Source organism: Vigna umbellata, chromosome 1 (assembly GCF_029865625.1).
Source record: "Vigna umbellata cultivar VRB3 chromosome 1, Vumbellata_1.0, whole genome shotgun sequence".
Classification (NCBI taxonomy): Eukaryota; Viridiplantae; Streptophyta; class Magnoliopsida; order Fabales; family Fabaceae; genus Vigna; species Vigna umbellata.
This window is the reverse complement of record NC_142165.1, coordinates 39,254,117-39,277,536: the sequence shown is the minus strand read 5'-3', so window position 1 is coordinate 39,277,536 and position 23,420 is coordinate 39,254,117. Positions and strand designations below refer to the sequence as shown.

Genomic DNA, 23,420 nt, shown 5'->3' with positions numbered 1-23,420 from the left:
CTGGTAATTACAGTAATAAGTACTTTTAAAAAAATTATAATTTTGCAGTTATTTATAGCAATGCTTAAGACTGATGTTTATTTTAGTATTAATAAAACTCACAATAATAAATAAACACCTATAATTACACTTCACAATAGTAATTTTATACAATAAAAGAGTTTCGGATAAAACATAAAAAAAATACACTAATAAATTATACTGCATTGTTTTTAAATTATATGCTGTCAGTCTATATAAGTGTTTAAGCATGTTGTTATATACAGATTTAAAATTAATAATTTATTTGGAAGTAAAATTAATGTATTTAAGTTGCCCTATTTTATAATTTTATGAAGAATCCTAGACGTGTTTTAACAGGGAATTTTTTCTTAAAAAAAATGTTAAATAAAACCACATAATCTGATTTCTTAAAAAACCAAATGAATCTCGTAAAAAAGCTAACTTTTTTTAAGTAGAGGAATTTTAATTTTCGAAAGGGCTAAACTGAATGCGTATCACCGTTACGTACGAAAAGAGAGAGAGAGGGTAATGCATCACTGCTTTATCAGCATTTCATTTTGTGAAAGAAACCTGACAACTAAGGATTTAAGGAAGTAAAATTGACTAAAGAGGTTAAATTTAACGGGACATGTGAGACAAGGTTGTGTTAAAACATGTTTAATATTTGATGAGATTTGAAATATAGATGTTACAAGTGCCCTCCATGGACAGTAATAAAGTGAAGCGATGTGTACAGTGAGTTGGTGAATGATTGGAGAAGAAGAAGAGTAACGAGAAAAGGAAATGAGAAATGATATTGTGGAAAAGTAGAAATGGTGGAGGCTAATAGGTAAAGGTGAAATGTAGTACGAAGTCTAGTAGACTCTCCACCATGTATAAATTATGGAGAATGGTGGGATGGAATTTTTTATGGTGTAATACTGTGTTGGAAGCACTAGGAGTGTAGCACACACTAGATTTAGTTGAAAAAGGAAAAAGGAAAGGGGTAATAATGGGTACCGTTATCCGCGAGTAGCATAGAACCGAACAGAATTGAAGAGAGCATTGAAAAGGTGGGAGCAGAGTGCGGGCTACTCAAGTAGAAGAGATGAGATGAGATGAGGGTGCACATGAAAGTGAGTTTTTTAGCCACTTCCACTTCAATGAAATGCCCTTTGTCCTATACTTGCATATCACTAAGGACAAAGATTGGGTTTGCTTGAAATAGCAAAAGTTGAAGACTCAAAGCAACCATTTTTATTTTCCAACTTGTTCATTCTGTATGCCAATTCTGAGTAGTTCACCACAAGCACCCAACTCATGCCACCACCATCACCACTTTCATTTGGGGCTCCACTAAACACACAAACACACAGAGATAAGGAGGAGGAGGAGGAAGAACAAAAGAAAGCAAATTTGTTGTTTGTGTGTGTTTGTTTCCCAGTCCCACCACCGAGTTTCCCTTTAATTTTCTCTCTGGGACTGTGAAGTACTTGTGACCCTCTATCTTCTCAAGTGGGTCATGCTTTGTGGCCCCTACCTTCTCCCACTTGCTCCTAGTCTCTGCTGTCTTAGCCTCTGCCCTTTAATGTTGTCTTCGCGACCCTCTTGTCTCTTCCATTTTTGTGCTCTTATTCCTTCCACAAACAGAAACAAAGATCCATTCTTTCTCCATATAGGGGCTAAGTGATTTTGGTTTCCCTGCTTCCTAAAGGTGGTGAATGGTATCAAACATCTGTTTGTGTTTCTTTTGGAATATTTTAGTCTTGTCTGCTAAATAGGAGACTGCTCCAGCTCAATTAAACCATCTGGATCGCCTCACTTGGAAGCTTGCAAGGCCTGTTGCTTGGGGACTGTTGTTTGGATTTGATTGTCTTGGTTCGGGAGCTGTTTCACAAAAAGGGGTTCTTTGGATAGTTTTCTAGATACCGGAGACCATACTTCGAGTCAGAGAGATTCATGCTTGGTCGAAGAACGAAATGGAGAGGTTTCCACTTCTTTAGTATTCAGTACTCTAGGGAATAGATATGAAGAACATTCTTAAGAAGCTTCATATCATGTCTAACCAATCGGATGATGCACAGGGGGCTACTTCATCAAAGAGCACCAAGTCCAGTGACGGTTCATCTTCCACTACCCCTAAGAAGCTTTCGAATTGGTTGCATTCAGTTTCTAATAGGCAGAGTCCCAGTCCTCCGTCTCCTAATCTTGCCAGAGGAGAAAGAATGGACCCATCTGATTCAGTGAGCAGTGGTGGTTTGGATGTTGTGTCTGATTCAGCAAGGCGTGATTCGGAGTCTAGCGCGTCTAGGGATCCTGAAGTGGAAGAGGAATATCAGATACAACTGGCTTTGGAGCTGAGTGCAAAAGAGGATCCTGAGGCTGTACAGATTGAAGCTGTTAAGCAGATTAGTTTGGGATCTTGTGACCCTGATAATACACCAGCTGAAGTTGTGGCCTACCGGTACTGGGTAAGTCATTTTGTTAGTCCATTGACTTCAAGGCTAATGTCACATTCTTCTAGTTGTACTTATGAGGGTGCCACAAGAGCAAAAGTATCATCTATTACAAAGCGAGATGTGCAATTCAGAGATGTTGCTTCATTTTCATAACTTGTTGGAAGAAATTTTCCATCATTAAATATATCAATAGCACTCTGAACAGTGCTGTAGGGCTGGAACATCTAATATCTCTCAGCATACTTGCTCTTAGAAGTTGGAGTTTCATAATGGTTACTATTTCATCCATATAATATACATAGAAAAAGGATAATGAAGTTGTGCTTGAGATGCAATAAGAAATCTCAATTGGGACTTATACGACATATTTCCTGGACATCAAACGATTTATATTAGTAATGGTTTGCTGACATCTTGGGATAGTAAATTTAGAGTTAATGATGCTGAATTGATGAGGCTGTCGATGCATGAACTGATGAAAGCTAACTTCTTTCTTTATGTCACTTAATTACTTAACTGTAATATGTCCTACTTTATATTCCTTTCTGACTTATCTCATATCGTAGATTTATCCGTGCTTCACAGAATTACAATGCTCTTGGTTATGATGACAAGATCTCAGATGGTTTCTATGATCTGTATGGCATCTTGACTGAGTCAACCTCTGCAAGAATGCCTTCTCTAGTAGATCTGCAAGGAAAATCAACCTCAATTGATGTCACATGGGAAGCAGTCTTGGTCAATAGGGCTGCTGATTCCAACTTGTTGAAACTTGAACAAGAAGCCATGAAGATGGCTGCCAGTTCAGGAAAAGATTTTGAAGTAGTTGTAAATAGCAATTTGGTACACAAGCTTGCAATAATGGTAGCTGACTATATGGGTGGATCAGTTAAAGATCCTGAAAGCATGTCTAGAGCCTGGAGGAGTCTTAGTTACAGTCTAAAAGCCACCCTTGGCAGCATGGTTTTGCCTCTTGGTTCACTGACCATTGGATTGGCTCGGCATCGAGCATTGTTATTCAAGGTGCTTTTCCTAATATTCTTCTTTCAGGTTTACATTCAATGAAGAATGGTCTGGCCGAGTAAGCCTATAGTAACATTGGTTATGGTTAGATTTAATCCAAAAAATATTATTTCAATGAGCAGTCTGAAACGCTATTTGCTATGAAATTTTTGTTATACTCTTCTAGAAGCTTCCATGATTCATCTAATAAAATTATATTTATCTTTCTAAATGTAGGTTTTAGCTGACAGTTTGGGCATTCCGTGTCGATTGGTGAAAGGACTGCAGTATATGGGTTCTGATGATGTGGCAATGAACTTTGTCAAGATTGATGATGGAAGGTAAGCACTCTAAAAGTTGGATTTTGTGGTATAGACAAGTGAGCAGCATTATTTGTTCATATATAGTTCTCTGAGGTAAGGTAAGACTGCTTACAACTGTCTATCCTCTCTAGACCCTAATGAGTCATGGTCATTGAAACAAGGTTTCTATACCCAAGTACAACAGTTTTACCTGTCTTGAATGGCAATGCTAAATTTCAGTGGAATGGGCATGAAATCTTGTTTCATAATGTTTCCTTTGTCATATATTGTTCCTAACTTGAAAATGTGTTATATTACTATTTCTAATACTATTTAATTTCTTTGTTCATGTCAGGTTTTCAATAAATCCTTTAATATTGCCTAGAGCTGAATGTTCTCTTATTCTTTTTGTAACTTCCTTAAGTAGAAGTTGCAAAGCCTTGCTATCATGTATCTAAAAGTTATGACTGATATGAATTTCAGGGAGTACATTGTGGACCTAATGGCAGCTCCTGGAGCACTTATTCCATCTGATGCTACTGCATCACACATTGAATGCGATGGATCTTCTTTTTTGGCCAGTCCTTCATCAAGAGAGCTAGATTCGTCCAATGCAGCATCGTTCAGTAGCGGGGTTGGAAGTTCATCTGAAGAAACTTCAGACTGTGGAGGGAAAGAATCTGGTTTGAGTGGGTTTGCTACAGGCAAGGAAGATTTAAAGAAACCATCAAATGAATCCAAAAGTACCCCCTATGCAGAGAAGATCAGAGTGAAGGATTCTTCCGGTAGAACTAACTATCCATACACGCATGGACGATCTCCTTCTTGGACTGAGGGCATCAGTTCCCCTGCAGCACGTAGAATGAAAGTCAAAGATGTTTCCCAATACATGATTGATGCTGCTAAGGAGAATCCTAACTTGGCTCAAAAACTTCATGACGTTTTACTTGAAAGTGGTGTTGTCGCACCTCCAAACTTATTTTCTGAAATGTATCATGGGCAGTTAGGTACTCCAACTGGGACAAATTTTCCTACTGAACAGAAAGATGAAAATAAACAACCAAGTGTGCAGCAAGAAATTAAGATTGATGACAACCTAGTTCCTGCTCGATTTTTGCCTCCTTTGCCTTACCACAAAATTCTTCGCAAAGCAGCTCCCGGCAGTCATCTAGATTCTAAGCCTGTAGATGGCTTAGGAATTGGTCTTCCCCTTGATACAGGGGAAACTGTTGGACAGAACATACCATCTCAGGCAGAAGCAGCTCGGGTAAAGTACGGGAAAAATGTCCCAGTGGCAGCGGCTGCAGCTGCTGCAGCTGCTGTTGTTGCATCTTCTATGGTAGTTGCGGCGACAAAATCAAACACTGACTCTAATCTTGAGATTCCTGTAGCAGCAGCTGCTACTGCTACTGCTGCAGCTGTTGTAGCAACCACTGCTGCTGTCAGTAAGTATGAGCAGGACAGTCGAAGTGATGGGGATACAGAGGGTGGTGGTTCTGAGTCAAAGGGTAGTGGTGATGGAGAGCCTAATCCTTTAGGAGAAAACTCGGAAGGTGAGAGAAAATCTGACAGATCAGTAAGTAATGACAGCAACAAATCTGATTCTGCACTGGATGAGGTTGCCGAGTATGACATTCCATGGGAGGAAATCAAAATGGGAGAGCGTATTGGACTAGGTATTGGTTGTGCATTGTTCTATATTAGTCGTACATTTTTCTGTTTGACAGTGCTAGTGTTTAGTGGAGCACTTGGTTGTTGTCCTTGTTCTGTAGAAAATCTCAATTTGCTATTGCGTGGCTTGTGTTTGACATGCAGGATCATATGGGGAAGTTTACCGTGGTGAATGGCATGGAACTGTGAGTATCATACCATCATGAACCTTATCTATTGGATTATTTAGTGTACTACAGAAGTTTTTCATCTTTTTATTATTATTGGTAGTCTAGTCATCGTTGTTTGGATTGAAATGTGAGCCTTCACTACTGCAATTGCACCTTTGTATATGCAAGTACAACATTTTATAAAATGTGATTTTGTTGCAGTATTTCCTACCTAATTTATTTTACCACTTGTCAATATATGTATAGCCGTTGTTTCCTATTACATTGTGTAGATTTACAGTATGTTCCCTCTCTTATTTTTTCAGGAAGTTGCCGTAAAAAAGTTCTTATATCAAGATATCTCTGGTGAATTACTTGAAGAGTTCAAAAGTGAGGTAAGGACTTCCTACCTACGGTTTTCTTCTTTTTCCATTTCTACTTATGTATGGTCCCATATGATCAATGATTCCATCTGAGTGTACAATAGTTTGGTCTCGTCAATAGATAATATCAGTAGAGACTTTAGAGTTTTAGTGAGATAAGTGGATCAAATGGAAGATAGTTTGATTGAGTTGTTTCTTTAATATTTCTAATTTAAGATTTACCATTTCAAAATATTGTGTGAAGTAATTTTGTGTCAATTCTTCAGCTATTATGTAATATTGGTTGTTTTTGTTGTGCCACCATCTCATTTACATCTTTATTTGGTTCCCTGTTGAATGATGGAGGTGCTTGTTTAATTTATGTAAATTGCAATAGGTCCAAATAATGAAAAGACTGAGGCATCCAAATGTTGTTCTCTTCATGGGAGCAGTAACTCGGCCTCCAAATCTTTCAATTGTTTCTGAATTTCTTCCTAGGTAACTTGAATTTCTTCATTTCCTGAGCTTAATGAGACTGATCTTGTGGATTCTCAATTTTTTAGAAGTCGATATTTGCTTGCCCTACCAGCTTAATCAATTAAATAGACAAATAGTTGTTATTGTTCTGAGACAAGAGTAATGCTTCATCTTCAAAAAATTATTTTCTAAAATCACTTTATACTGATGTTTGTTAGGCTGGTAACGTAAGAAGTCAGAAATTATAGATAACCACACTCAAGGGTATTTATTATACTTGATTAATATCTTTCTGAGTTTGATTCTTCGAATACTGAGATGTAGATAATCTTTTGCAGAGGGAGTTTGTATAGATTAATTCACCGACCTAACAATCAATTAGATGAGCGAAGGCGGTTGCGGATGGCCCTTGATGCTGTAGGATCTTGTTGTCTCTTAGTGAATGCAGTTTCACTCGGTAAATTATTGCTGTAATAACCAGAGATGTCATGATTTATAACCTTTCTCTCTTTTGATTATTCAGGCCCGAGGAATGAACTATCTGCACAGCAGTACTCCAGTGATAGTGCATCGTGATTTGAAGTCCCCAAATCTTCTTGTTGATAAAAACTGGGTTGTAAAGGTTCTGATAACTAATCTTGTGATATGTGTTCCTTATAGTGTTGTGATTGACTTTATTTGTTGATAGGTTATCACTCTTTTTGCTGTTGAATAGGTATGTGATTTTGGCTTATCACGAATGAAGCATAGCACCTTCCTTTCTTCCAGATCAACTGCGGGAACAGTAAGCTATCATAATTTTGATTCCTTTGTCCAATAGCTGTTGTAAAATCTGTCCCCTTTATGAAATAATATCATGCTAATAATCATATGTTAGAACACAAATTAAAGACACTTGGTATATCCTTTACCAAAAAAATAATTTTGGAAGGCTGAGGATTTTCTTCCCTGTAAATTTTTAAACTACGGTTTTTCTGTTATGCTTTGGCTCTGTCGTTTTGAAGCTCCTAATTTGGGCATTGTTTATGACATATATTTTCTTGCATCATCATTCTTTTATCTGCAATGATGAAAGGCCACCTAGTAGAACTTATTGGAATTGGATATGCAAGCAAATACTTATGTGTATGATATGTTTCAGGCTGAATGGATGGCTCCAGAAGTGTTGAGAAATGAACTTTCAGATGAAAAGTAAGCTCTGTTATTCTTGGCAGTTGTTGTTTTGCTTTAGGGACACGAAGGTGTTGTGAAAACCCTTCCAATCCCACCACTCTTCCTCTATTTAACATTGCCACAAATGAATGACTAGCACATTGTGCATGCAAATATTTATGTAGATTTCATTAGTTTAACAAGTAGGCTGGACAGACTGATTCTTTAGCCTATTCTAAATATCAATAGCCAAATTTATGAATTTAGATTAAGTGCACGTTTGATTCAGCTTATTTTGAAGAAATAATTTTTCATGTTTGTTAGCTTTCTGAAAGAGCTTTTGGAAAAGTTATTATTTGCTAGAATTTATACTATCCCAAGCAAGCTAATTATACCAAACAGGAACTAACTGCATGTCAAACTCGGTAATTAAAAAGTTGGATAATAATAACCTTCAGATGCTATATGGAAGGTTCTACAATGTTCAGGTATGGTTTTTAAGGCTTTACACTGAGGAAAAACATATTTGAGGTTGGAGCAATGAATCACGATAGGGTATTGGACAGATTGAGTTCCACGACTGGAGATCAAATGTCTGTCTTCTATAGTTTGATCATGAGGAATCTTTAGATTTCTTAGCATCAGGCTGATGATGAGAAACAGAATCATCAGTTGATCTTGGATACTGCAGCTAGGTCGAATTCTCCAATGTGGTCCATATCTCTTTTTATTTTTTCTGAAATGATAATATTAATAAAAACATTCATGGTCTTGCACCTAAAAACTAAAGATTTTGGGAGAGTTGGTTCTTGATGCTAACATCCACATTTTTTTCCTAGGAGGAATGTAATATTCCATTTTTTCTCTTTGCAATTAAAATTATTCTTTTATCAACAAAAAAATAAGCTTGGTTAACTTGGTTAATCCTCTGGAATCTTCGGTTTTAGGTAAAACAAAACAAGGTTTTTCTTTGCAGTTCACTAAAAACTGTTCTATCATTGTCTTGTCTCAAACCAATTTTCTTGTTGGCTCAGCCACTTCTTAAAACTCAATGCTTTTATGATGACAAGTTGCTACTCATTTTCTAGGTGCGACGTTTTCAGCTATGGCGTCATATTGTGGGAGCTCTCTACGTTGCAGCAACCCTGGGGAGGAATGAATCCAATGCAAGTTGTTGGTGCTGTGGGTTTCCAACATCGCCGTCTAGACATTCCAGATGATGTAGACCCTGTCATTGCAGATATTATCAGACAATGCTGGCAGACGTGAGTGTACTTTCAATCATTTTGTCCTTCCATTCTGAACTATGACTCAAATATGTTTATACTGTTCTATTTAACAATATAGAATTGTGGCATATCACTCTGAGAAGCTGTTCTTCTCATTCTGTTTAGACTGTTTGACGTTCTCCAACTCTATGGATGAATTTCTAAGTTTAAACGGTGAAACAGTTGGAGATGATATGTTTTCTTATTTGAATGTGATCTTTTAAAGGGCATAAACATGTTTCTAAGGTTGTACATACGAGGTTGCAATAATATATCTCAGTCATTGCATGTAATAAATTTATGCACGTGATAGAATATTTTTCTTTTCTACAATAAGATGTATGACTGGATATTCTACTTTTCTGAATTACAGAGATCCAAAGCTGAGGCCAACATTTGCTGAAATCATGGCTGCTCTGAAGCCATTGCAGAGGCCAATTACTGCTTCTCAAGTGCCTAGATCAAGTGCTCAGTCATCACGAGTTACTGAATTTCCCGCAGGATAGAAGAAAATTATACCACTAACATTTTGTTTTTCATTTTACTGCTATAAATGTGAGGGCAAATTGTAGAGTATTTACCGTTTGGGATTGACAAAAGTGATTGGTTCAGCTAACTTACATTCTCATTCAAGGTTTTCACTCCTCTAGTTCCTTCTCCTTCTTTGTTTTCCTCCATTTCCTTTTCTTTTCTGTGTTATCCACAGTGCTGTTAGTGTCAGGTTGTACCATTTGTTTGTACAAAATTCTTTGAAACATGTTGTAATCAGTGTCTAAATTTTGTTGTTCATAAATAGTAACGGAAAATTGCAACTGTAATTTGGATAGAAGAAAGGATTAACATAATTGAAAGTTGCTTGCTTCTGTAATTAGTGACCATGTTAACTGGGTTAATGTGCTAAGTTCTCTGTGAGCCTTGCATTTCTCTCTTGGACTTGCACACTGTTAAAGGAAAAATAATGTTATTTATTCAGTTGTTTGTGTTTCTAGAGACTGAGCAACAACATAGGTTTTGTATTTTAGTGGAGTTGGTCTCACTTGGTTGATACATTAACTAGTATAATTTATATTTAGTGAATAAGTTTAAATATATTTTTAATCAATTAAACTCAGATTAAGTTTTAGTTCATCTATCCAAGTGTTTCATACTAAAATGTAAGCAAACATCTGATTTAATATCTGATGATAACACATTATTAAGGCAACGACTAGTAATTGCTAATTATATAAATAAAGTTTGTAGCGGTATTTAGATCAAAAATATTAAAATAAATATTTTCAATTTAAAAGATTAATTTCAAATTTGAGGATCAAAAGAAAATTTACCTCAGATTTTAAAAGACTACTGACATATGAGGCAACAATTACCATGCTTCATATTCCACAAGCAAATATTGTTCTCTTTAAATTTTCTGCAGAGTATGTTAAGATATATATATATATATATATATAATAGATTGGGAAGATTGAGAGCCATGATGTAGCTATAGTTGGCATTGGTAGGGAAACTTTTCCCTTTTCCCCTTTAAGACAGAAAGAAAGAAAGAAAGAAACGTGTTATTTTTGTTTTACTGTAAAAGCAGAGAATCAGTTCTGCATAATTTATACGTAACAGCTAAGGTTTTATAGTTTATGTTATCATCTGTGACATGTGCAACTAAAGGCTAAGATGGATCCTGAGAGGGATAAGGTGGGGACCACAATCTCCTAACTGGACCTTGTGAGATATTTCTTTTTACCTTTTCTATCTAAACCAACTTTCGTTCATCCTCAAGATGGCTACTTTTTTTGGTTCCCCACCAATTTTCTCCCTTCCCCTTCCCAGAACTCATCACATTTCTTCGTCAACAGGAACTCCACCACCAACTCCTCCACCAGTTCCTCCACCACAATCTCAGCCCCCGGTGTCCAATGAAGCTAAGCAACAGAAGCCCATCAAACCAGTCACTTCATCCACTAAGGTTGAATCCACAGATTGGATAGCCACTTCCTTGACCAGAAGGTTTGGGCTAGGAGCAGGTCTTGCATGGGTTGGTTTTCTTGCATTTGGTGTCATCTCAGAACAAATCAAGACTCGCCTTGAAGTGTCTCAGCAAGAGGCAAATACAAGGTCCGTGTTCCTAGTTTCTATAGATCTTAGGATTTGGTTTGTACTGTAATGTAAAAAGTGTCCGAGTCTTACAAGAACTACATTTATCATATCCTTAATCACTACTTAAGTTTTACTTAATCTTTTTGGCCAGCCCTTTTCTATAAGTAGACCTTTTTAAGGCAGGTTAGAACTCATTGCAATTAAGATGACTTTTCAACATCAACCCTCTTTTCTTACATTCACCAAAATTATGCAGCAAAGCTTATATATATTAGTTGGTTCTTTAGTGATGACTGATGAGATTCTTGTATTGCATAGGAATGTTGAGAAGGTGGAAGAGGTGCTGCTGCCTAATGGCATAAGGTTCACTATCTTTCACACTCTATCATATGCTAGGTGGTAATTTTATACAGTTATAGGCCTCATTTTCTGATGCGTTATTTTCTGATGCGTTGAATTACAGGTACTATGAATTGAAAGTTGGTGGTGGTGCTTCACCAAGACCTGGTGATCTGGTTGTGATTGATATCATGGGAAAAGTTGAAAACAATGGAGAAGTGTTTGTGAACACATTTGAAGGAGAGAAGAAAGCATTGGCTCTAGTGATGGGATCAAGGCCATACAGTAAGGGAGTGTGTGAAGGGATAGAATATGTGCTAAAAACTATGAGGGCTGGAGGCAAAAGGAAGGTAATAGTCCCTCCTCAGTTGGGGTTTGGAGAGAATGGTGCTGACTTAGGCACTGGTGTGCAAATTCCTCCATTTGCAACCCTTGAGTATATTGTAGAGGTTGACAAAGTCTCCATTGCTCCTGCTTAATGATTGAATGCAAATTTTCCTCTAGTAAGTCCTACCATTGTTCATAATTCCTTAAACCGATAATGCAGGTTGCTCAGCTTGTATCATATAAGATTATTATCCATTTTTTCTCTCATTCTTTTCAATTGGATTGAAAGGTAATATACATTTCAACAGTGAACAAGTTTGTCTAACTGCAATAATATCAACTGTTAGCAGTAATATTCAACTTGTACCGCACTTCTTATCACTCTGCATATGCTAAATTCTAGTTTTTGCTATTAACATTATTTAGAAGAAGTTAATCAATAGCATTGGCAGCTGTAATGAAGAATCAAAAGATATCAGTTTTCATTTATCAGTAAAGGGTCAGCTAAAACAGATGAACCAGAATCTTGTGAGGGATTTGGATGAGTTAGGATGCTTTGTACTTTTAACCTAAATCTCAAGGAATGATTGGCCTGAGATAAGTATTTGAATGTGGTTTCATTCCAAACAATTGAAAAGAAGTACCTCACCAATTTTTGAAAATATGATTTTATATAAAGCATGGATTATCGAAAACATTTCATCCCCTGCAAAACAAAGTAATAGCCACCCAACGTTAATAGGCTTAATTTTAGAAAAAAACTTTTTTGATTAAACTAAATTTCTACTATTACTTAAAAAAACATAGAATGAAGAAAAAATGGATTTTTTTTTAGTTTAAGTTTTTTATAAAAAAAATTGAAAAACAATTCGTAATTTTAGGTTTAGAGAAAATAATAAACCAAAAAATTTATTTATTTTATCTAAATTATTTTTAAAAAGTTGCAATATAAAAATATTATTTGAAATATTTTATTTATTATTTCAAAAATAACATATACTAATAATAGAAAACGCTTTGTATTATAATTTAATAGCACATGACCATATTCCTAAGCTTGCTAAATTTATTCTAAATTTTGAAAACTTCACATCATCAACAAATTAAAAATGAATTCATGTGCTTTTTTTTCTCTTATATCATAATTATTTTAAAATCATATCAATTACTATTTTTAATTGAATTAGAATGTAAAAGTTTTTATCTATATCTGCATTAAATGTATTTATTTTTACAATCAAGTGAATATTATATTTATTGTTTTCCCATTTTTCTTTATATATATATATATATATATATATATATATATATATATATATATATATATATATATTATTTTATTTTTAATTTTTAATTTTTAACTTTTGCTTTCTCCGTTTTCTTCTCTAGTAGTGCCCTCTAATAACCCTATTTCCTTAACACTCCCAACATAACACGTTACACAGCACGTAGGCTCTGGCCAGTTTAGTATACAAAACCCCTAATTCTTCTTCACCAACGTTGATTCACTCATCACATTCCAAATCTCATTCATTCTCTGTCTTCTCCCTAATCTCTTCGTTCGTATCGCAAATCGGTAGGCACGCCATTTTGATCTTCTTTACTCTGTCCGCATTAATCTGTTTATGTATGCATGTTTCGTTTTCTCTGTTCCATTTTTCGATTTATTTCGTTTCCTTTTGCGCTCGAGTGAAACAAAGGCGTCTACTTGGGTGTCATTGTATCACCCAACGTTGTGGGTTTTTCTCATAGTTGGTTTGTTTTGGTTGAGAATTTTGTTACGCTTAATTGACAAATTTAGTGTTGAATATTGAGTCATGGGATTGTTGTTGAATAACCGATCGTCCCTGTGCTTTTCTTTTCCGTAAATTTGGAAGAAGACTCAATAGGATAGGGTTTTTCATACTTTTTTGTGAGACGATTGTTTTAAAAAAATATGTTTTTTTATCTGATTTTATGCTTTCGCCATACAGCCACAGTTTTATATTATGTTCATTTGCAGATTCTTGACGCTCCTCGCGACTTTTGACAAAGGATGGCTTCGAGATTCTGGACCCAGGTTCTTAGCACATTCTTAATTATGTTTTGATTCATTGAGTTGTGGAAAGTATGCGATATCAAATCGTGTTTTATTTACTTAATGGCAGGGTGGAAGTGATTCCGAGGAGGAGGAGAGCGATTATGACGAGGAGGTCGAAACGGCGGTTGGTGATTCTGCCAATCAAGCAGTGACAAGCAGGTACCTGCAGGACAATGCAAGTGACAGTGATGATTCCGATGGCCAAAAACGTGTTGTCAGGTCGGCTAAAGACAAGCGTTTCGAGGAGATGGTTTCCACTGTCGACCAGATGAAGAATGCCATGAAGATCAACGACTGGGTGAGCTTGCTAGAGAATTTTGACAAGATTAACAAACAGCTTGAGAAAGTCATGCGCATCACTGAGTCGGTGAAGGTCCCCAACCTTTACATCAAGGCACTTGTGATGTTGGAAGATTTCTTGACTCAGGCTTTGGCTAATAAGGATGCCAAGAAGAAAATGAGTAGTAGCAATGCTAAAGCCTTGAATTCAATGAAGCAGAAGCTGAAGAAGAATAACAAGCAGTACGAGGAGTTGATTAATAAGTGCAGGGAGAACCCTGAGAGTGAGGAGGAGAAAGAGGAAGAGGAGAGTGAGGAAGATTATGAAAGTGATGATGAGATTATTGATCCAGAGCAGCTTCGAAAACCAGAAGCCAAATCGGATTCTGAAGCTTCTCAATATGACGATGAGAAGCCAGATGAAGGTCCTTGGGACCAAAAGCTTAGCAAGAAGGACAGACTTTTAGATAGACAGTTCATGAAAAACCCTAGTGAGATCACTTGGGACGCTGTTAACAAGAAGTTTAAAGAGGTTGTGTCTGCTAGAGGAAGGAAGGGAACTGGGAGGTTTGAACAGGTTGAGCAGCTCACTTTCCTAACAAAAGTTGCTAAGACACCTGCACAGAAGCTGGAAATTCTGTTCAGTGTGGTTTCTGCTCAGTTTGATGTTAATCCAGGTCTGAATGGATACATGCCGATAAATGTATGGAAAAAATGTGTGCAGAACATGCTGATCATTCTTGATATTTTAGTCCAGTACCCAAACATAGTGGTCGATGATTCTGTGGAACCAGATGAGAATGAAACTCAGAAAGGTACTGACTATAATGGACCAATTCGGGTTTGGGGTAACTTAGTTGCTTTCTTAGAAAGAATTGATGTTGAGTTTTTCAAGAGCTTGCAATGCATAGATCCTCATACACGTGACTATGTGGAGAGACTTAGGGATGAACCCACGTTTCTGGTTCTTGCTCAGAATGTTCAGGAATATCTTGAAAGAGTTGGAAATTTCAAAGCCGCATCTAAGGTGGCCTTGAGGAGGGTTGAGCTCATTTACTACAAACCACAGGAGGTTTATGATGCCATGAGAAAATTGACTGAGTTGACCGAAGCTGGGGAGAACGGAGGGGATGCAAGTGAGGAGTCTAAAGAATTTGAACCAAGAGTTCCAACTGCATTTGTTGCTACCCCAGAGGTTGTGGCACGAAAACCCACCTTCCCTGAGTATAACAGGACCTTGATGGATGTATTGGTATCTTTGATATACAAATATGGAGATGAGCGAACTAAAGCACGTGCAATGCTCTGTGATATATATCAGCATGCACTTCTTGATGAGTTCTCAGTTGCCCGTGATCTCCTGCTTATGAGCCATTTGCAAGATAGTGTTCAGCATTTAGACATTTCAACGCAGATACTTTTTAACAGGGCTATGTCACAGTTAGGTTTATGCGCTTTTCGGGTTGGACTGATTTCTGAAGCACATGGCTGTCTGTCTGAACTCTACTCTGGTGGAAGGGTGAAGGAGTTGCTGGCACAAGGTGTGTCACAAAGTCGTTATCACGAGAAGACTCCAGAGCAGGTATTGACCTCCTATTTTCAATTGATTGATACTGTGGAAGCTTATTAGGTGCCTGTCTTTGTTCAGAGTTCAATGCATTTGTTGTTATTACTAAGTTACTGAAGGAGTATTTGTAAGATAAGCTTATGTATACGTGTATGATTATGCTATTTTTCTTATCATGATGTTTTCAAAAATATATCTTAAAATACCTAGATCCTCCTCAGGCATTACGTGTTAAACTTAATTTGTTTAGTGAAACTATGCTTTGTTAATCGATGCATTGCAATTAATCAGAAAATTATATGAATATGTTTAACTGCTTAGATGTGCCATGTAAATTAGTACTGAAGAGGTAAACCTTTTTATATGAAAAATGACATCATGGGGAGAATTTATAGCCAAAGAACTGAAAGAAATTGAAGTAATGTAAAACTAATAATCATTTGGTCAGCATGCTGGTACTCAACTCGTCAAGAGAGGGCTGATCTGGCTTTCTTGTTTTTTTGTTGGTTCTGCAATTATCAGGTTGCTTCCTGATAGACACTAACTTTTCATCTTGTGATTGGACAACAGTATTTTAATGCATTTTAAATCAATTCTTTGTTCTAGAATTGGATAAATTACATTTTAATGTTGCTGATAACTCTTCTCATTTATCTTTCAGGAAAGGTTGGAAAGAAGACGGCAGATGCCATATCATATGCACATCAATCTTGAGCTACTGGAGGCCGTACATCTTGTATCTGCTATGCTGCTGGAAGTTCCCAACTTGGCAGCCAATGTTCATGATGCCAAACGGAAGGTCATTAGTAAAACTTTCCGACGCTTGCTTGAAGTAAGCGAGAAACAAACATTTACTGGTCCACCGGAAAATGTGAGAGACCATGTTATGGCTGCTACAAGGGTTCTTCGCAAGGGAGACTTCCAGAAGGCGTATGACATTATTGTGACTCTTGATGTATGGAAATTTGTGAAAAATCGAGACAGTGTGCTTGAAATGTTGAAGGACAAAATCAAGGAGGAGGCATTGAGGACATACCTCTTTACCTTCTCTTCGTCTTATGAATCCTTGTGCTTAGATCAGCTCACAAAATTTTTTGATCTCTCTGTTTCTCGTACTCACAGCATTGTCAGTAGGATGATGATCAATGAGGAGCTTTATGCAAGCTGGGACCAGCCAACCGAATGCATTCTTTTCCAAGATGTCGAACACTCTAGGCTGCAGGCATTGGCATTCCAGTTGACCGAGAAGTTATCTATTCTTGCGGAGAATAATGAAAAAGCAACAGAAGCAAGGATAGGTGGTAGTGGACTAGATCTGCCTCTAAGGCGGAGAGATGGCCAGGACTACGCAGCCGCCGCAGCCGGCAGTGGAACAACATCTTCAGGTGGTAGATGGCAAGACCTGTCCCTTTCTCAGCCAAGATCAGGCAGTGGGCGTACCGGGTATGGTGGTGGTGGTGGAAGACCAATGGCATTAGGCCAAGCAGCTGGGAGTGGCTATTCAAGGGGACGAGGAACAGGTGCTTCATATGGAGGTTCAGGGAGGACTGCTCAAAGGGGTTCAGGATTAAGGGGATCCCATGGCGATGTGTCTACTCGCATGGTTAGCCTCAAGGGAGCAGCTCGTGCTTGAACAAGTTTTAGATTTTCTTCGTATCAGTTTTGATAATATGACTAGGGCTCTATAGCATTCTGCTTTTCTTTTTTGTAGCATTCTATTTGGTTTTGATTTTATCTAAATTTCCATTGCATTGTTTATTATATTTTTAGCCCTTCTCAATTCAATTTTGTAATAAGGTTTTTTACAATTACTATTTTTAACATGATAGTATTAATTACCATATACATACATAATTTCATTTGTAGAGAACAGTGTTAAAAGATGTTTTCTAACTTATGGAACTATCTTATTGTCCATATTATGTAGGTGTAAAATCAATTATGGGACTATCTTATTGTCCATATTGATTAATAACAAGATTGATTATGTATTTACTTAATATTTTTTTCATCAACTTATTATCTATACTAGGTGAACATATTTTCTTTTTCATTTTACCTTTTAAATAATTACTTTTTCAAAGTAAAATATGACCTTACTAATTTTACCCATTTTACTTTTTATGTTCATTATTTTAAGTTTAACCTTTTGTTTAAACTGAATTATTTTTTAAAATTAAAATAATTTATTTTATCAAATAAAAAAACACATACACCACGTGTTTTATGTCAATATTCTTTTCAACCCATAAATTTACAATATACAAGATTTATTAAGATAGAAAAAGAAGAAATTAGGAGTTGGATTAGATAGGATTTAGGCAAATCTATTATCCAATTCATAAAAAAAATATTTGATTGGGTTGAGTGTTTTTTGTTATTACTAATTCAACTTAAAGGTCAATTAGGTTAAAATTTTGATTTTTTTTTTTGTCACCATCATAACTTCTGTATCAATCTAGTTAAAAGAAAATGTGCTTTTACAAAAATTAATTTAAGATTTTAAGTTAATAAATATTTTTTAAACTAATTCAAGTAAGTAAATAAATGAAGTTATAATAAAAATAACATATTGTTCATAATACAAATATAAAAATAAGTTTTATATCATTTTACTGAATCTATCACTTAATCTATAAAAATGAAAATTATTTTAAATCTATAACAGTAAATTAGCAATCTAGACTAAATGCATAACATCAAATCTATTACTAAACATTTTCAATCTAGTTTTTTTTTTAACTTCTAGTTAATTTTCTATTCAATTTTAACTATATGTTAATTGATTTTATTAAACATCGGAAACATATTCTAGTGTTAAAATCCTTCTATATATATATATATAGATATAAAAAAAATTAGAAATGTCAAATATATAAAATATATTAAAAATTAAAAAAATAATTTAAATTATATATTAATTATATAAATATAAAGAAAAAAGATCCGCCCTTATTCAAAACCAAGACCACTACAAAAATAAATTGTCAGAAAATTCTTTCAATATCCGCCAAAGAAGACTCAACCAAACTGTTCACATGAACAAGGCTTATATCTTTATCTATCTCTAAAATATTAATACTCACAAATGACACAATTCCAATGTCTCCACTAACACCTTTTCGTCAAAGAACTCAATTTTATTGTTCTTTTGTTTTTATTACATTTTATTTATAATTTATTTTTGTAAGTAAATTAATAGTATAGAGAAAACTTAAATAATTTACTGTTCGAATTTGTAATTGTTTTATTTACCTACCTTATTTATTCATTTTTAGTTGTAGTCATAAACATTGACTTTAAAGAAATATATCACTTTATTAGTTATACTTTTATGTCATCTTATTGTAACAATGACTTTTCTCCCGCCAAAATTCATCAACAAAAACTAAAAATGGAAGATTTACAACTACATATAGAATTTAAAGTTTTTTAAAAAATACACTAAATTGCATAAATAAGAAAACTATTCAAGCCGTCTTTATTTATTAATCTCCTTCACATAACAATATTTATATATGTCTAATTATATTTTAAGTCATTGTGAATTTGTTTATATTTTGAATTAAGTTTTATTAATTTTTGTTTATATTTTTTAATCAAGTTTCTATCAATTAAATTTTTCGTTGAATGAGATGTACACTATGTATTAAAACAAAATTAATTGATAAAGATTAAGTTAAAAAATATAAAAGTTTTAAATATTTTTAAAAAAATTAAACGATGGTTATACTTTACATTCTAATAAGATAAATAATTAAAATAAAAATATTTAAATAATAAATATACAAACTTTGCTTCCTCGCAATTCTCATTCACCCATAAAACCATTGGTTATATATTCATCCACACCACACACTACAACACGCTGTCTTGAAACTTCAACCTCTTTCACGTTTCTTCTTCTTCATCATCTTCTTCTTCTTCTTGGTTCCCTCGAAGAAGCAAAGAAAATGGCTACTATCATCGACTCTCATTTCTTAGCGTTCACCGCACTTGTCACTGTAAGCATTTTCGATTTCTTCTCTCTCTTTTTTCGCAATCTCATACATTTCTATTTCTGTTCTTCTCAGACATTTACTTATCTTTGTTTAATTTTTCAGATTGGCTATCAGTTTCTGTTTTTCGTCATCACTGCGCTTCTCAAATTCGACAAAGTCACTGATTTTGCGGGTATCGCTATTCTTTACCGCATTTTGACCTTTTCTTTGACTTCAAAAAGTAACTACTATTATATTATGTTCTGGTAATAAACAAAGAAGTGGCTGGTAATTTGTATTGTTCTGTTAATGAATAAAACGAAGTGATTGTTGAAATCTTTCTGCCATCAATTTCTCTTTGAAGGAAGCACGAATTTCATCATAATTGCTGTATTGACCCTGGTGATCAAAGGCTCCTGGTATTTTCGGCAGGTAATTTGACATATCCTTTTCTTTTTTGTGTATTTTGAATTATCAGTATAAAAGCAGATTATAATTGACGATTACAAAACAGTCTTTATTCTCCTACCTGGGTTCCGATCGATGTTGAATAAAATCACTCTTTTCAGATAATCCTGACTTTGTTTGTTGTGATATGGGGAATTCGCCTGGCGTTTTTCCTGTTATTCAGGTATGTATATGTATATGTCCATGTAATATGACTGAATGGTGTCTTTTGTGCTTTTCTTGCAATTAAAGTAAATCGTGCACCTGGTGGCACCATTGTAGTACTACTATAGAGCATTGAGTAGTATAATTTTATTGATTTATACGTGGTTTATCCCATGTATCTTTTACAATTTGGACCACTTTCATAAATTGTTTTTCTTTTTATCTACTACCTTTTACTTTGCCAGAACATGAATGTTTCATTTCTTCTAAATCTTCATCCTCAAGCTATATTGCCTTCAACAGTAGGATGCAGCTTAATGTCAGGACTATTAGTTATCTAAGTGTCTTTATGCATGTCCCATAGTTGATCTAATTTCTGAATATGTTTGTCAGAATTTTGCAGTGGGGAGAAGACCGACGCTTTGATGAAATGCGTAATAATTTGGGTAGACTGGCCATATTTTGGATATTTCAGGTTTCTTAGATTTGTATCATTTTTGTTTTATGATTTGTATCAGGAAACCTTCTCTTTTGGTGCTTGTAATGGTCAATTTACTTTGATTTTTTACAGGCTGCCTGGGTGTGGACTGTGAGTTTACCGGTTACATTGGTTAATGCAAGCGACAGAAATCCCTTTCTACATGTTGTGGATATAATAGGTTGGATCTTGTGGGCTGTCGGTTTCATTGTGGAAGGTACAGCAGATCAACAAAAGCTGAATTTCAAAAGATCATCAGAAAATAGAGGGAAGTGGTGTAATGTTGGAGTCTGGAAATATTCTCGTCATCCTAACTATTTTGGTGAGGTACGTGCTAGTATTGCTTTCAAACGAAAATATTTTGGTATTGCAGGTTGTATATGGAAGAATGTACAGTAAGTTTAGTTGAATTTTTGAATTCAGCTAGGATTATTCTAATAATCTTTAGGTTCTTTCAACAATTATTGTGTTGCTTTTTGAAATAGGTTTTTCTTTTTCAACTCATTGAGTAAGGTTCAAGTCTAGCTTATGATATAATATGTGAGCTCTCATTTAATAAAATTATCGATTAATTGTCAAATTAAATTATTTACCCTAACACACTATTAGTGCAGCTGCAGCAGTTAGGGGTATGCTTAGGACAAGTTTGTCTTTGTCCTTATTGGACAAAAAATTTGAAAGAGCCATCTATGAGTTTGAAACTGATCCAGTAATATGTCAATTTCAACATTATATATAATTGAATTGTAGGATAAAATAAATATAAATTTTAAATTAAATTAATTTTTGAAATAAATAATATCAATATATGTGTATCGTATCATGCATATTTTATTTCAATATATGTATAACTTTTTTTATTATACAGAGAATGCTAGCAACAAATTTTCTTAATCACTCTACTATTGGTCAAAATTTGTTGGAAACTACAAAATCAAAAGTAGAGCTTATTAAATTAGAAATGAGACCTACAAAATTTTATGATTTCAAATAAATTTCAACCAATGATAAATTGTGACTTGGGATATTGTATAGCTATTTCCACGAAAATGTGCATAGGGTTGCTGAGATATGCCAGAATAGACTATCCTTTTACATTCCTACCTCTTCTATGTAAGATAAACTAAAGTGATAATTTTCTCCCTTTTTGCTGCTTGGCTACAGGTTGATTTTGGTATTTTTTGGGGTTTCAATGTTTTGACAATATTTCTTATTTTATTAGAAAACTAACGTAAAACCTTGATGGGTCATGAATGCTTAACTTAGATATTGCTTTGGTGGGGGATATTTCTGGCCTCTACACCTGTACTGGAGGGTGCTGAATGGCTGGTAATCATTGGACCGATCTTTCTCACATCGTTGCTTCTTTTTGTCAGTGGCATTCCGCTGCTTGAGGTTTGCTTCTTACCTATTATTTGATCAAAATTTATGCTATAACTTCATGGCTTTCCTGATGATGAATTGCATGATGGAAACAGGATTCGGCAGATAAGAAGTTTGGTAATGTAGATGGATATAGGATATACAAAACAAGAACAAGGTTAGTTTACCTCCATTTTATTATTTATTTTCTGTTTTAGTAAGGAGAAACATCTTTCTAGCCAATGGGATGATGCTATGTTGTTTTGTCGTTTAGAAAAAAGTGACTAAGCTAAATCATTTTCAGCCCTTTAATCCCATTGCCACCATCAGTCTATGGGAACTTACCGGCATGGTTCAAAAAAGCCCTTCTCTTGGAGTTTCCATTTTACAATCGTAATCTTCCACAAGAAGAGAACTGGTGAGATGCATTTTTAATTCCACCTGCATTATGCATTTGTGTATTTTTTGTACTCTACCATTTTGGATTTCGCCAGCCTGAGTATTTTATATCATGAATTAATACTCAAATTGTTTAATGATTTATAGAGTATCATTTTTTGGAAAGAAGAAAAAGAGTGACTCCAGATTTGTACCTTGAATTTGATGATTCAAGATTGCTCTGTGGATTAGAACAACGTATGCCCTAGATCATATTGTAGGCATAAATTAATTCATTAAGAATAAGGTGACTATGTTGGAAAGATAAGTCATCTAAATTATGAACGGGATTCAGAGTTGTATGTGTGTGTATATATTATCAACATATGTGCAAAATACAATATGCCATTGTTTAGGAAGGTCAGATGTTTTCTCTGAATGATATGGAACTGCCTTAAAATTCCTTATTGCGTCTCTTAATTGTAGGTGAGATGATATTTAACTATTTACTGTCTGCTCAAGGTGTAGAGGAAGCAGTGGGAAAAGCAGTGATGATCTGAAAATCGACTAGGACTTGGTTCTTTGAATTTGTTTGATTCCTTTCAGACGTCAGGCTCAAGTTGCAGCTGGCATCGTCCATGGTTAAGATGCAAGTATTGCTCGTTTGTCTTAGATATATATAGTTCACATTCATGTACTATATGTTTGTTTGCAAGTATTGCTCGTTTGTCTTAGAATATATATATATATAGTTCACCTTCATGTACTATATGTTTGTTTTCAAGTATCATGGCTAGTGCAGATACCAATGGACCATCAATTCTGTTTCTCATCTTATTATTTTTATTTCAATTCTCGTTATGAACCTGTAACTTGCCAACCGTTGCAGGTATTGAACACAGTTTTATTGACTCACCCGAATATTGTTGTATTTAGCAGAATTATTTTTTGATACAATGTTGTTATAAAACTAACAGAACGCTTGTCTGGTGAATTCTTGAGAATGTCATCTGTCATTGGGCATCCAAAGTTGTGTTTGGTTGTTCGTGCGTGGTGCTTGCAGAGAGCACACAAGGAGATAGTGATCGGTGTGTGCGTGTCTC

At 35.1% G+C, this 23,420-nt stretch overlaps 4 protein-coding genes across 9 annotated transcripts; all 4 read left to right on the top strand.

The window, feature by feature from the left end:
* The first annotated feature begins 432 nt into the window (after positions 1–432).
* On the top strand, positions 433–9,642 carry LOC124828513 (putative serine/threonine-protein kinase SIS8). 3 transcript variants are annotated; one of them, XM_088102968.1, is made up of 13 exons: positions 468–2,453; positions 3,027–3,464; positions 3,681–3,784; positions 4,229–5,421; positions 5,561–5,601; positions 5,892–5,960; positions 6,325–6,425; positions 6,743–6,821; positions 6,928–7,026; positions 7,120–7,188; positions 7,546–7,595; positions 8,645–8,821; positions 9,198–9,642. In XM_088102968.1, exons 1-13 carry the CDS (start codon positions 2,010–2,012, stop codon positions 9,328–9,330), a joined length of 2,997 nt encoding a protein of 998 aa, XP_087959094.1. In that variant the 5' UTR covers positions 468–2,009; the 3' UTR covers positions 9,331–9,642. The 3 variants fall into 3 exon arrangements, 2 of the variants coding, with proteins under 2 accessions (XP_087959094.1, XP_087959095.1); XM_088102969.1 differs by having other exon boundaries at positions 2,312–2,453; positions 3,008–3,464; XR_015783236.1 differs by lacking the exons at positions 7,120–7,188; positions 7,546–7,595; positions 8,645–8,821; positions 9,198–9,642 and adding an exon at positions 6,623–6,668 and having other exon boundaries at positions 433–2,453; positions 6,928–6,988.
* Positions 9,643–10,575: 933 nt separating this feature from the next.
* On the top strand, positions 10,576–11,934 carry LOC124828518 (peptidyl-prolyl cis-trans isomerase FKBP17-2, chloroplastic-like). Its single transcript, XM_047301830.2, has 3 exons — positions 10,576–10,933; positions 11,234–11,278; positions 11,379–11,934. The coding sequence occupies exons 1-3, from the start codon at positions 10,599–10,601 to the stop codon at positions 11,731–11,733; spliced, it is 735 nt and encodes a 244-aa protein (XP_047157786.1). The 5' UTR covers positions 10,576–10,598; the 3' UTR covers positions 11,734–11,934.
* A 1,061-nt stretch (positions 11,935–12,995) lies between these two features.
* LOC148205314 (eukaryotic translation initiation factor 3 subunit C-like) lies at positions 12,996–17,268 on the top strand. Its single transcript, XM_088102967.1, has 4 exons — positions 12,996–13,157; positions 13,584–13,640; positions 13,729–15,522; positions 16,169–17,268. The coding sequence occupies exons 2-4, from the start codon at positions 13,617–13,619 to the stop codon at positions 17,138–17,140; spliced, it is 2,790 nt and encodes a 929-aa protein (XP_087959093.1). The 5' UTR covers positions 12,996–13,157; positions 13,584–13,616; the 3' UTR covers positions 17,141–17,268.
* Positions 17,269–19,352: 2,084 nt separating this feature from the next.
* LOC124828515 (uncharacterized) lies at positions 19,353–23,137 on the top strand. 4 transcript variants are annotated; one of them, XM_047301828.2, is made up of 10 exons: positions 19,353–19,511; positions 19,611–19,680; positions 19,852–19,919; positions 20,057–20,118; positions 20,493–20,574; positions 20,671–20,904; positions 21,844–21,972; positions 22,056–22,117; positions 22,244–22,357; positions 22,846–23,137. In XM_047301828.2, coding segments are annotated over exons 1-10 (873 nt in total). In that variant the 5' UTR covers positions 19,353–19,460; the 3' UTR covers positions 22,847–23,137. The 4 variants fall into 4 exon arrangements, with proteins under 4 accessions (XP_047157784.2, XP_047157782.2, XP_047157783.2 ...); XM_047301826.2 differs by having other exon boundaries at positions 22,840–23,137; XM_047301827.2 differs by having other exon boundaries at positions 22,804–23,137.
* The last annotated feature ends 283 nt before the right edge of the window (positions 23,138–23,420 follow it).